At 38.5% G+C, this 14829-nt stretch overlaps 1 protein-coding gene across 4 annotated transcripts in view; it reads left to right on the forward strand.

Annotated features, from left to right (window-relative positions):
• Nucleotides 1-14829, forward strand: part of DIP2C (disco interacting protein 2 homolog C) — a 325075-nt gene that overhangs the window by 245980 nt on the left and 64266 nt on the right. For all 4 annotated transcript variants that reach the window (XM_055805709.1, XM_055805710.1, XM_055805712.1 and 1 more), the window contains 6 exons: nt 247-361; nt 4846-4985; nt 6564-6700; nt 8963-9171; nt 9968-10082; nt 14561-14762. In XM_055805709.1, coding sequence (XP_055661684.1) covers nt 247-361; nt 4846-4985; nt 6564-6700; nt 8963-9171; nt 9968-10082; nt 14561-14762 — 918 coding nt within the window. The remainder of the gene's footprint in view (nt 1-246; nt 362-4845; nt 4986-6563; nt 6701-8962; nt 9172-9967; nt 10083-14560; nt 14763-14829) is intronic.

A 14829-nucleotide genomic window follows, 5' to 3' on the forward strand; every position in this document is an offset into this window, starting at 1 on the left:
GGCTTTTCTACATGAACAAAGTGAAAGGATTCAAAAATTAATCTTTATTCTATGCATGCATACACAACTGTATATGCATACGTATAGTTCTAGCAGCTGTGACTTCTTTCCCAGTGAACATGGTTCTTTGTAATTTTTTTCTCCTGAAAAGCCTATACATTCAATAGTAAGTTTGCAGTTTGAATGGCATCACTTCAGAAATCAGATTATTTTTCTCCTCTGATTTTTTTTTTTTCTTTACCCCAGGGTCTATTTCTTCCTGTGATGCATTTCTCAACGTCTTCCAAAGTAAAGGTCTAAGACAGGAGGTCATTTGTCCCTGCGCTAGTTCACCAGAAGCTCTCACTGTGGCTATTCGAAGGTACTGTGCTACACCAGTGGAAACAGGCCCACTGTACAATATGTGTGGTAATTTGAAAAAAGAAATGAAAAATTTATTCAAGTATGAATCTGTATACTTAACTTCTGAATGACATTTTTGTTTTCATTTTGTTTATGTCCAAAGCAGACATATAAGAAGAATTTGTAGAGTAATAATTTAACTTTAGAGTGCTTTATAATATAGTTTCAATTTCTGTCATTTTATCTAATTTTAAATTAAATGGACTGAAATGCAAAAACTAATTCTGTAAAAAGGAGTGGAAAAATGCCACTGTAAGTATAAAGTCAATTAAAATGTGGAAATTTAAGTGGCATTGCTATCAGGGAAAATCATGCTTTAAATAGCCTGGTTAATGAGAATGATGACATTCTGCAGGTTTGTTTTGGCTGCCTTGAGCTTTTTAACCATTCATAGACTCTCAGTAATCATCTGGAAATGCCCTTTAAGACTAGGGGATTTGTAACTAGAAATAAAACTGATAAACCTATTAAGCCTTATGTACATGAATGTCAGTATGCAGCAGTCACCTGTCATGACAGTTGTGGCATACAGTAAATGGCATAACTGTTGTCTGTTTTAGCAGAGTGTTCCAAAAGTTGTACCTTGAACAGTAGGCACTTTGGTTTTAAGTTCGGATTTCGGCAGCCATTTATAATTTTCACATGTTAAAACAGGCAGTATAAAAGCATAAAGCACTGTAATAGCATGAAGTAAAATACTTTCCGCCACAAAGTTTATAATACGCTGTCCAAGTGAAAGTTAACTAGACTTTCAATTAGCTTTCCAACAAAACATCGCAGGAAGAAAGACATGAGGCCAAGAGTGTGGTTGACTTTCAGCCATCTCATTATTAGCCTAAAACATCTGAAAGCTATCCATCAGGGACTTACCCTGCCCAGGTTAGTTGTCTTTCTGTAGGATCTCACAGAGCCCTTCATTCAGCTCCACCAACTGGTTTTTTTCCCTTGTATGTTGTTTTTCCCTTGCAGTGGGTTTCCCTGCCATAGGCTGTGCAGACCTTTGCTCTCTTGGAATGAGCTGTTGCTTGTAAGTGCAGAGAGGAGGTGGAAAAGCAGTGGACATTGCTTGTACTGAGCACTGATTAACAGGAGAGCGTTTTGCTTTCCTTGCTAGCCCTGGAAAATCTGCCCCAGATCACAGGTTATGTAGTGGGAGAACTCACAGTATCTCAACATGCCATGGCTGGCACGTCCCTTCTAGATTTAAAGTCTATGCCTATAGCCATCTGAAGCACTAGAGATTCATTTTCAAAATAACTAGTGTTGAGAGCTTGCATTTAAAAAAATTTAAAAATTAGCCCATAAAACAGTGAATAATTAAAAAAAAAAGCATTTTTATCTTCAGTGCCTTACTGTGTAATTACAGAGCAGTTCTCACTACAGTGTATGGTACTGAACACATATCTCCTTTTTTTGAAGTCTGTTTAATGGTAGGATAATACCAGCTGAACTTGGGAGCTTTAGTATTTTTCATTTTATTCAAGCCATCTCCACTGACAGTAAAGTCATTATCATACAAGTTCCAAAGAGTTACAGCTGAAGTATGCATTAAAATGACTCCCTGCAGAGCACAGATCCAGAGAACTCCCTGTTAATGCTCCAACTCTTTCAAAATCTATGGTGTATTTTTACTGATCTTCCTACAAGGAAAAGTAACAAAACCAGTTCTCAGTTGAAATACCCTTATAGTTTAGAAAAAGACAGTCGGTAATAGACTAATGGGTACTTTAGCCTTAGAGCTGAATCAGGAAGCCTAATATTTAAGTGACTGTGTCATGCAAATAATTCTTTATGGTATTCCCTTTTGGTTCATTGCATATTAGTCTGAACCCACTTGTTTAAATGAATGCAGAAGTTTAAGAACAGGTCTTTTCCCATTTAAACAACTGGCAGAAAATAGTGGCGAAGTAGATTGTATCTGTAAGTGGTAGTAGTAAGTTCTCAAAATGCTCTGCAGCTACTCACTATGAAAAATCAGCGTTGAAGTAGATGCTCATTGTCCCTCTTTCATGGTTAAGGAAACTAAAGGGGTAGGTTTGTCTGGTAGTTTAAGCTAAATTTACTTAGTATATGAAGTAGGTAGAATTACACCTTTGTTTAGTTGCTCCTCCCTTAACCAAAGGATTTATCTTTGTCTAGCAAGCAGCCTTACAGAATTCCAAATCCAGTATTAGAAATACTGAACGTGTAAAGTAAATAAAAAATGTGAACTTTAAAATAAATTATAAATACATTGGAACTGGATTATTTATATCTCATCTTCTTTCCAAGTGATTCCTGTCCTGCTTGGCAGAGGTAGTTGTTTTAGTGTTGTTTTCATGTGGATAACATGCACAGGACAAAATAAGATACCATATATTGCAGGGTGGTTGCTGACAGGGTACTTTCTAAGAGGATATATAGGTGCTGCCAGGTGCTTAGCTCCCTACCTCTCTTCTGCATCCTGGTCTCCTGACTGTATTCCCTTTCGATGTCAAGCCTGCAAGAAGAGCCTTGAGCACAGTTAACTGGTGTCTCATTCAAGGATCCACCTCAGAGTACCAGGATACCAGAAGTACTCTGAAACAGCAGCCCTGAAATGCATGTCCTGTGGAGCCCCCACCCTCGGCACCGACTCCTTCCTTCTGCACACCTGCTTCCATTGCACGGCACTTCTTGCTAACCCAGGCAAAGCTGTTCCCTCAGCCCAAGCCACAGCAAGTGGAGCTCTGTTGACAAGTTCTCCAGCGTGACCCTAGCGGGTCTCCTGCCTCCAGCTTCCCTCACTGGCACCCCTGTCCCGTATGCAGCCAGTGTCTTTCAAAGTGACACCTGCTCTTCTTTTTAGCAATCTTTGGATGTGATAAGTAATACCAGACAGTGTATGTGATAAAAGTCTAGATGGCCTCTGCTCCTAGATGCTTTTGAGAAGCTCTGTGTGCCTGCAGGAAGCCTTTCTTCTTGTGAGCAGTAAAATGTGTGTTTTGGGGAGCAAGGATGAGAAGGAGTTGATCAATAATGTCGCTGAAAGTTCCTTTTGTGTAATGGGAATGTTGTTTATCACAGCTGCTTGTTTACTAGCACCATTTGTTATGCTCTAATGCATTTTCAAGCGTGCCCACATCTTTCTTTGTTGACAACGTCACTTGAGAAATATGCCTCACAAAACCTATTAATTGAAATTTATAATGCTGATCACTGCAAGGCTTTATGTGAGCATGATTGGCTAAGGCCCATTGAGTATTTTGAGCATAGTAGAGGAGAAATGTCGTATAAAAGGACATAATCTGTTAAAAAGCAGTTGTGTTATGATGGAGTATTTAGGAAAAATGCAGAATCGTGAACTAAATATTGGCTGTTTTATCCATCTTGAAAATAGCAGGAGTCTGGCTGCTCTGCATGGATGCATTATCCACACTCAGATCAGCATCACATTGGCTTCCAGCTTTGCATTTTAAAATGCAGGACAGTATAAGAATCTTCCCAGACATGAAAAACCCTGACATATTCCCCTGACTTAATAACTTGTATACGTCAACATTCATTTACTCAAGCCACACTCTACATATGTATAATTGTATCCACTGATACATCAGGCAGTTTTATATTGAAACAACTTGACAGACAGCTTGTGCTGATGCTGTGGAATTGTACAGTGTGTCAGCAATGAATCTAAGCAAACTGAGGCGTTACAAAGAGGCTGCATCCACAACATTTTGACCATGACTGATGAAGGTGTAATTTGTTTTAATTTTCACGTGGTAGATTAGAATGGGAAGAATTCAATTATGTGCACTAAATTAAAGATGGTAAAGTCCTTGTAGCTTCCACAGATACTTGGCGGTGAACCTATTACAATCTAATTTCTTCTGTTTAGTAATTTTAAATGCTTAAGTATTGGGAGTGGAAAATTGTATCTCATGGTTTAAACACAGCATGCTTGTATTCTCATCTTGGCTTTTATACCAGTGCGCTAGAGGTAGACTTTTATTCTGGCAGGTGAGTTTGGTTTCCTAGTTCTAGATTGCCTCAAAATAGGTAACGTAGAGAGTTTATCAAGTTGTTTACTGATTGGTTCCAAATATTTAGAGTGCAGTTTCACTCCACATCATCTGCACTGCCTTTAGTGTTTTTAAAATAAGGCAAAAGGCCTTTACTTGCATAATCAAGCAATCCTTGTAAATCTATCTAAAAATCAGATACAAGCTGGTTTAGGTAAATGTTAGTGTTGATTTCATCTCTGCAGCCCCAGTATATGTGGGTGGCCACTGAATGGGAGAGTTGACAGACCTAAGTACTCAGAAATTACTGAAAACCAGCATTCTGTCAGGTCTAGTAGGGGAAAATAGAAGGTGAAATTTTGACCTTTCAAACAGAGGAGTATTTGCAATAGTAGTCCATTAAGAATAAATAAACGCTTACATCTGCCTGATGGTGCACTGGTGTTATAACCCATGGTTGCAGGCCAACAGATGACAGCAATCAACCACCAGGAAGAGGAGTTCTGTCCATGCATGGTCTCACTTACGGAGTAATTCGAGTGGACTCTGAAGAAAAGCTTTCCGTTCTGACTGTCCAGGATGTTGGCTTAGTGATGCCAGGAGGTAAGGAACTTTCTTTGAAACTTACTATGATTCCTCAGTTTAAGTAATTATCTGTAGAACATCATAGGTGGATGTACTTTGCTGTCAAACAAACTTGTGTTTTGAAAACATTTTAGTCCAAAACCATTACCTTGTAAAACTTAATGGTTTGGAAATCCCAAGGTTTCTTCTCTCTGGTTACCCCAGTGCCTGTCCATGCTGATGTTAGTAGCGTGTTTTGAACAACCTGCCACTACATCAGAACATCCGTTCCCTAACTGTGAGATACTGGTAGAGAAAATAAGAAAGTTGGAGCGTGGTGTCTGGAAGCTATAAATACTCGTAAGCCTGACCCAGATGAGACTCAGTAGTGCATATTTTCATAACCTATGCTAACAATCAACAAAATTGCTATCTGAAGGCTTGCAGAATGTTTTTCCGAAGATCTTGTGCTATCACCTAGTTATTAAAAAAAGGAGGTATGACTGGACAGTTCTTGTTGATAAATTCAAGCTGAAACCATTGTTTCTAAAGATGAAGATGAGATTTTTCATAAGAGAGCTAGATTTTAAATGAGATGTTACAGACACTAGAAAAGGATAATACTGTAATTTTTCATAAGAGAATGCTGTTATGCTTCAAAGGAATAAAACATAATGATGCATCTTATAAAATTTAAGTTGAACAACTGAAAATAAAGGGAGATAAGATTGGTTGCGTGTAAGATATTATAGATGTGCCATCTTGCACTTCATACTACATTCTGATCATTTTAATAAAAGTACACACCCCTGTTTATCTTCAGAGTGAGAGAAGGGTCATTCAAGATTCTTTATCCTTGTACGTAAAAGACGTGCTGATTCATTTTTGGTCTGCCTTGTTCATTGTATCCTCTTTCCAACTCCAAAATCTACACATGCTGTAGTCCAGTCCAGGAATTATAGCTAAAGCAGCATACCTGTTTCTTATTCACATGGCTGACACATAAAATAGTGCTTGTTCCTCAGACCAGTGCTTTCTAATCCCTCCTGTTTAGCTCCTGCTGTCTCTGCAGTCCTGTAAGAATGGTGAAAGGGAGTCTGAGCTCTGATAAATTCTTTAGTAAACCAACTGTACTAGTCTGCTAGAATATCTTGATCTTTCATATGCTGTTACTTACTACTTTGAGAGAGGTAGATTTCCTGGTTGCCTGCCTCCTTGGCAGTACAATTATTATCAAGAACTCCATTAGGATATTTCATTTTGCACTGACTGCGGCAAATCTGGTCTTCAGTATGCAAACCTGGGAACACAATCACATTTCACAGCGATATTACAGATCAACTGAAATTGTAGAAAGCAAGGCAAATTAGGGTTTGTTATCAGTGTAAAAACTGAGTCTACATAAAGATCTTTACATTCTTTGTATAAATATTATTTATAATATAAATAATATTTGATAATGTTGAACACAATGTTTGAGAAACCAGTTGTTAGACATTAGTCTGCATATAATTTATTTGTTTATGTCAGCTCCACAGCAATGTCTTTCCCACAGCATTTATGTTATTCTGTAGTTCATTTTATAATACTTTTTAAAGTCCTTTTCTCTCCCTCTAGCTATAATGTGTTCAGTGAAGCCAGATGGAATTCCTCAGCTCTGTAAAACAGATGAAATAGGAGAACTTTGTGTATGCGCTATTGCAACGGGTACATCATATTATGGACTCTCGGGCATGACCAAAAATACTTTTGAGGTAAGCTGACCAAAAAATGCTACATAAAATCCTTCCTTTTTTACTTTTTCTATTTCAAGATAGTATTTGACATTAAATATTCATAGTAATAATATCAGTGTAGCAGTAATAATCAATGCTCGTGGCTTGGGACCTGTACTCTAGCCAGATAATCTGCACTGAAGCCCATTTCATTAAGTGCGATAGTAGATCTTTATGTGGGTTTAGTTTAGGCTCTGAAGAGCTTTTACTTTAATTTTGAAAGAAGATACCACGGACTGAAACAATCAGAAGGAAAGCAGCAAGAAAGATAAAGTTAAAAGGTAATACTGTACAAGTCTATGAGCTAGCTACATGCAGAATTTGATTGTTGCAAACAGTAGGAAGGCTGCTGGGTGTCTTTAAAAAACAGTTTCTAACATTTCCACAATGCAGCCAGCATTAAAGGCTTGCATTTATACAGAATCCTGACAGATGTACTCTCCAAGAGGTATCTGAATAGGAAAGATACCTTTTCCTAATTAGTCCCTACCTGCTTTTGTTTGAATTGCCTTATGTAAAAGCCTTTTTACTTTGTGGAATCTGTTTTCCAGTAGGTTTCAGCTCCAGTGCAGACAGCTGTATTGATAGCTCTGTTGTACCTGCTCACTTGTTATCATTAACATCTGCTGAAGCCAATATGACAGGCTGAACAAATCAGAGAAATACTGAAAAAATTTGAACTGAGATTTTTATTAAGTTCTGAACCCTTCCTCTTTTAATATTGGAGAAGAAAGTTAAGAAAAATACATTTACATTTCCCTTAACCAATGCTCTGCTATTTCCACTTTTAATAGACCAAACATGACTAATATCTCCTGCAAAATGCAGATCTGAATGTTGTAAACACTATACATTAAATAATTAATGGAGATTAGTGGATACAATTCTCCATCCCACTATTGAAGCCAGGAATCCTACTATGCTATTTGATCTGAAATTTGTTGGTAGCTGATTACTGTGCTACAAGTACAATTGGCAATACTCAGTGTGAATGATAATCCCACATTTGACATATTTCAGGAAAGAAAAGTTCTTACATTCATTTTGTTGCAGTTGCTGTAATTATAAAATCATTCATAATTCATAACAGGGTCTGCAGTTTAACAGCATATTTAAACTGATTTAGACTTATTCCTGATGGTAAGCAAATAAATTGCCATTAAGTGAACAGGATGACTTGTTTTTAAAGTTAAGTATGTTCTTAGGAGCCCTCTCCAAGTGGGCCTCTTTTCTGTTCTACTGTGTAATTCATTTTGCAGGTCTTAGAGAGTCAAAAGATTTTGTGTTCCTGAAATGAATTATTGCTGAGGATGTATAAATATTAACTCTGTTCAGTAAGAGTCACCCATGGGCATCTGGCAGCAGAATTTGGCCTTCCTTTTTAGATGAACCTTGAAGGACACTATATAGCCGTGGTCTTCCACTTGCCATTTTCTTAAATAACTTGCCTTTAGACTATTTCAGTTTAAAGAAGCAACAGCAGAAACTGTGGTTGTGTCAGAATGCAGCTCAAAGTGCCTCGCATGCCAGAAGGGTAACACTGTGCTATTTAGAATAGCAAAAGCTGTAGGAACCTGTCCTGCGCAAGTCATGTATGCGTCTGGTGTTCAGACATCCAGAGAGGTTCTGTATAGGGCTGTATTTTCAGTTCTAGACATGCTACAGAAGGTTTTATCACTGGTATTGTGAGGACTTAATTGACCTTAGATAAAAATGTAGTGAGCTGCAAGAGTCATTAATGTACAGTACCTTAATATAGCTGCATTTCTAGCCTGCTTATTTTTCTATACTGTACTGGAAACGAGGATGAGGTACTGAAAAGAAGCTCTGCTGTACTGTAGATTGTTTATGATTTACTGTTTATGATTTAATCTCTCAGTAACATATGCATAGCACTTCAGGTTAGCTGCACTCTGCACAACTTTTTTTAATTATTCTTCAGTACTGTTTATGTTGATTTATATATTTTTTAAGGTCATAAATGATTTACAGAGCCATGATTAGGGAAAACGTGTATGGTAAACAAAGTGTGATTGAACTTGCTGGAACTCAGGTACTGAAAATTACACACACTAGTCTAGGAGTTTCCTGACACTCCCTTTACAGTCAGTGAAGAGTAAAGAGCATCACTAGCGACCTATTTACTTCATTCCAGAAGAGCCATCTGAGAGAGTATGCCTGAAATATTTCCCAGCATGATCTCTGTGTATAGAATTCAGGATGTGTTTCTTTGTCTTACAGGTGTTTCCTATGACCAGTTCTGGTGGCCCGATCACTGAGTATCCTTTTATAAGGACTGGACTGCTAGGCTTTATAGGACCAGGTGGACTTGTCTTTGTTATTGGCAAAATGGATGGTTTGATGGTTGTCAGTGGAAGAAGACATAACGCTGATGACATTGTAGCAACAGCACTGGCTGTGGAACCAATGAAATTTGTCTACAGGGGAAGGTTTGATCCTTTCTTTTCTTACATTATCTAGAAATCCTTAATTTGCTTAGACCAGGTGTAAGCGAGCCAAAATGCTTTCAGAGGGCAGTGCCTAATCTGCACTGTGGTTTCCCTCCATTGCTATTCATTTTGCTAGAACGAGGAGACAACAGGTGGGAGCCTAAGACAGTGTTGAGGCAGATTTTAGATACCAAGATCTGAAACTGTGATTAAAAAAATTTCCAGTTGAACAGCTGGTTAATTCTAAAGGTGTTGACTCAACAGAACCCTTTCTGTCCGAGTTGAACATTTCCAATACACATAACACTGAAGTTCTTGAATATGACAGCAGTTCCTTGTGTGACTTTCCTAACGTGCTGAAATTGAGCAGGAAACATCTAAAGCTTCTGAAGAGCCTAATGCAGTAACATGCGCTCCTACTTTATCACACAGCAGACCTCTCACAAAATGATGTTGCAGTTCTAAGATGGAAGGTGCCTGTGTCGGCTGTTATATAACAGCTTAACCTTGGTGTGACCCAAATTTAGTGCTTTTCGTATCCCAAGAAGGTTCACTTCTGCAACCCTACTGTGACATTATGCCTGTATTTACATGATTCTAGAACAAAGCCCCCTGTTTGTCCTCCAGAAATTACCTAGAACTGTTCTTGTTGCTTTTTCCCCATTAATAAAATACTAATTGATGCACTAGTTGTCTGACTAATAAATAAAAAAGTCAGTTATGAAGGATTAACTTAGAAGAAAGTTTTTTCCATCTGTCCTGGCACTAAATACTTTTCTCTCCTTCTCTTCTATAGAATAGCAGTGTTTTCAGTGAGCGTGCTGCACGATGAAAGAATAGTTATTGTTGCTGAGCAAAGGCCAGATTCCACTGAGGAAGACAGTTTTCAATGGATGAGTAGAGTTCTCCAGGTAAGTTTCTTTATGTATGTTTGGATGCTATTTTTTTCCTGCTTTATATTCTTTGTATTGATCTTTCAGGCCCCCAAGGTCACTGACATTTGTCTTTGAGTAATTGTAAGTCCACCTTCAGTTGCACTTGCACCTAATGAGCACAAAATTAGATTCTTCTGAGTGACAGTTCCTATCTGGGATGCACAATCCAGAAAGCGATCCTTTTCCTAATCAAAATGCTATAAGAAAACAGGGATGAATTGAAGTAAGCAGTAGCAAGGAAAGAGTAGCATATGGTTTATAAGGATATAGTAATTCATTACTTCAGAAGGGTAATGAATAAATATATTATATACTCTTACTGTCAAAAGCTACCACAGTCTCTTACTAATTATCAGCACTGACATGGAGCTGACCTCATCAAAAGTAGATATATGTATCTAAGCCAGATCTCCAGTTACTTTTTTTTAATCAGTGGGACAGAAGTATATGTTTCTAGTGCACCGTGTTGATAGCTGAAATAAATGGTATGAAACACAGCCTAAAAATGCTGATTTCTCTCCACTGAAATGAAGGGTAGTGATTGCTTAGCTCAGATCTAAGTATCTACAATGTGGTTAACTGCAGAGAGGACACCTATTGCAAGGAATCCCATTCCAGCTGTCTGGTGGTTCATGTAAGGTACATACCACTGTGCTGAAACCCACCTTGGTGGTGGTGTTTGACAGTTTGACCAGAAGACAGAAGCTACTGAATGCTAAAAAGTTCTGATCTTCTCCTTACATACAGCAATCCAAGTTAAGGCAGTATCATTACCATAATCAAAGTTTTTTCAACTCTAATGTCCACACACAAAAACTTAGATACTTTAGATAGCAGTCATCTTCCATCTCCTCCATCTCCACAGTTAAGCCAATTCTTACTCAAAAGTGATAGGTTTAATGGAGATGTAGTCAAATTAAATCTGTCTGTTGCTACCTTGTGAAATGGTCCCACCTCTGTCTGCAGCTGGTCACCTGTTACTTCCATTTCCCTTTCCTACCTGCCTTTCTGTCACTCTTCAAGGACTCTTCTCAGGTAAATATATTGCAAACATCCTTTTTGTTTTACCCAAAGCCAAAGAAGAAGATCCCACACATTTCAGAGAAGATGTTTTAATTCATTATTGCTTTTTTCTGGATAAGAAAGGGGATCTGTCTACCGTGTCTTTGAAGAAACTGAAAAATAAGTTTTTATCCATCTCAAGACAGCTTTATCTGCTCTCTTGATTTAAAAGATAGCTACATTTCATACAGCTAGAGGCATTTCATATTCACAGTACATCTAAATTATTACCAAGAAAAGCTAGAATGTCTAGCTTGTCCATCACACAAGAAAGCCTTTGAAGCACCTAGTAGCACCTAGGGCAATGGCTGTAGAAGGAAAGGCTTTTGGATTGCCGGTTTCAGTAATTTTTATCAGGTAGCAAGCTCCTAAGGAAAAGGTTGAAACTCTGGACTTCTCCTGTTTGGTCAGCTGAGCGTTTTTGTGACTTTTACAGAAATCATGTCTTACAACATCATAGCCAGTAGAATTCAGTACTGAACGCTGTGGGAGCCCTGTGTCAAGTTACTCCTGCCAAAAGACAGTTCTGTTATTCTGAGATGATCAAGTCACAGCAGTGTCTGTGAATGGTAGGTCATATATCAAAGTATACACATGTGTGGCTGCTTTCATCACCCATGTGTGAAGTCTGCAATTCTGGCATGCTTCACTATGTGAACAAGAAGTTTCTGGTTCCACTTCAGCTGAGAGCAGAGATGGAAAACAGAAGCCAGGAACATGTGGGATGCTTTGTGCCTCCTTCCCTATCACAGTTTTAATGACTTATGTCAGGAAGTGGTAACCAGTTGTATCTGAATCGTCTGCTAGTGATGGGCAACATAGTGATACTACCCTTGTGTCATGACTCTCAGTGACGACGATGATAACAAACTTGACCAAGTTGCTACTCATTTCTGATATTTGTGAGACTTGTCTGGCACCTTGCGTGTGCTGCCCTGTGCCAGCCCAGCCCTGCACTGCCTGCTTCTGCTGTTCCTTGATGTGTCTCCGGCGTTTCTTCTCTAGAGTTGAGCTGCAACTATTTGCAGAACTTCTTTCCAGTGGGTTGCACATATTCTGACTTTCCCTGACCCTTCCTGCACCTCAGTAGAATGCTGAAGGATGGTAGAGCTGCTGTACGTACAGGACTATGTTGAACTGCATCTGTGTGTTTTAGGAGAGGCATGGTTGGGAGGGAGTGATCAGGCTGGGTATAGAGTTTCTTGAGAGTACTGGAGGAGGAGGAGGGTGTTTTAGTGACAGTGTGAGTGAAGATCCCAGGCCACCCAGGAATTCAGTCAGATGGATCTAGATACTCTATTCATCTCCCAGGCTGCTGCAAACTATTCTGACCCTTGTGGTTCCTGTACCTGGCAGGCTGGATGTTAGTTTTACCAGTGCCAGTGCAGTGGCAGGACTCGACAGGACTAGGCAAAGCTAGGAGATCTACTGCAGAAATGGAGAGTGTCTGCCCAGAGAATTATGTCAGAATGAGATGTTTTCTCAGCTTGAACAACATAGCAGTCTGGACTTTCTGCAAGTTCTGGTATCTCTAGTCCATTTTCTGAATGAAACAGAGAGACAGAGATTTCAGGTACTCTTTACTTCCAGCTGGACAAAGAAATTTCAAAAAACCAAGCCATCTCATCAAGAGGCATAAATGCCAGCAGTATTAAAGTACTCTTCTGTCTCAAAATTTTAAGTCTCGGTTCATCAGTGCTCATCCTTGTGAAACAGTCATTCCCTGCCTCAGAAATAGGCCAATATGAAAGGTGACAATTTTGAATGACCCATGACATTTTATCAGGCATTGCGCTGCAGATACAGCTATCAAAGGAGACAGTTTGGAAGTCACTGGGTAATCATTATATACAACGACCCTCATCCCACCCCAGCTGGGTATTGCTTTCCGTTCACCAGCTCTAGGAGCCACACTGTTTTACATTTGAGTAAGAGTGGTCAGTTGCCTTGTAACGTTTTTCCTTCAAGCTGATGTCAGGTGAGGATCCTATGATTTATCACTGCTTTTCAGAACCTACAAATAACATTATGATTAGGAGGTTATGCTGGTGTCTGCCAGAAACATGAGGCATTGTGTGTTGTCTGTCATATATATCTTGCTATTGCTGATCTTTCAGGTAAGGTGTCTTGTAGACCAGCAGAGAGGTCTTCCGATACTACCGTGAGATCTACCACTACTACAACTGCAATGTTTGTAAAAGGAGTAACTGCTTTATTATTCTTTCTGATGAAATTTTGCAATCAAATCAATAAAAAATGAAGCAAACAGAAGCCAAAAGCAAAGCATTACTTAGAGTGTCTGTAGAAGTAATCAGTAATTTATTGGTCTACATTTAAGTACATAACTATAAATGATTATTTGATTCTCAGAACACAGATTGTATCTTCAAGGCAATAGACATATGCATTAACTTCTCTCACAGTTAAAAATTAAAATGCAAGTTAAGTAAATTATATTTTTGAACATTTAACTGCTCATTAGAGATGCTATCTGTAATTTGTTTCTCAGTCTGCATGGATGTCTGAAGTTGTTTTTCTGACTCACTTGCTGCACTTCTTTTTATTACTGATGTAAGGAAAATAACCACTTAAAATGTGTATGCAAATAAAATCTAAGTGCATGGATATTCATGTTTACCTGAATAAATTACATAGATACTGTACGTTACAGGTTTTTTGAAAGTGATGGAGTTTACTCCACTTGTCAGACAATGAACATGATTACTATAAGATTCAAAGATACTTATTTTTTCAGGTTTTCATTCAACAGATTTTTTTTCAAATGGATAGTTTCATAGTTTTCCCTTATATTGTTGTTATTTCCCATTCCTGCCTGACAATGGTTTACACCTTAATCAGGGAGTGGAACAGTTACTATCTTAGAAAAAAAAATAAAAATTTGTAAGTTACATACATCAGTAGGTGTATGATGATAGATGTGCAGCCTCTGAAATTTTTCTTTGCTCTGCAAGACAGAGTAGATGTTAAGTTGATAGGAATCCTTTGAACTTTAATTCCGAGAAGTGCACAGGTTAAAATCAGTTTCACATGGGCTGCCAGCCCATCTTAGTAATAAATCTCCAGGATATGTGCCACTAATGTGTGCCTAGGAGGAATGCCTAGGTAGCATTTCTTAATAGATTTCTGTGTATTTATGACCAGGTTTTTGTTTGCTTTTTTATCTTTTGGAATGAGTATAATAACATCAGTGTTACATTTCCGTCCACCTGTTCCCACTGAAAAGAACCTCCTTATCACTGACATTACTGAAGTGTCTTTCCATTGCCAGTTAATTATTAGGGTTGTTTTATGCAGTAATTCAGTACAGCATGTGCTTATTAGAATGATGAAAAATTAGCCTTTCATTAAAATTGCTTCCTGCTTTTTTTTAGGCTATTGACAGTATTCATCAAGTGGGAGTCTACTGCTTAGCGCTCGTACCAGCAAACACACTTCCCAAGACACCACTGGGAGGAATACACCTGTCAGAAACCAAACAGCTCTTCTTGGAAGGATCGCTGCATCCTTGTAATGTTCTGATGTGTCCCCACACATGTGTAACAAACCTGCCTAAACCAAGGCAAAAACAACCAGGTAAGACAAGTGAAGGCAAAGGGACCATGACTTAATGGTATGTGTTCATGGTACTGTATGGAGCAAA

Source organism: Falco peregrinus, chromosome 5, assembly GCF_023634155.1.
Source record: "Falco peregrinus isolate bFalPer1 chromosome 5, bFalPer1.pri, whole genome shotgun sequence".
NCBI lineage: Eukaryota > Metazoa > Chordata > Aves > Falconiformes > Falconidae > Falco > Falco peregrinus.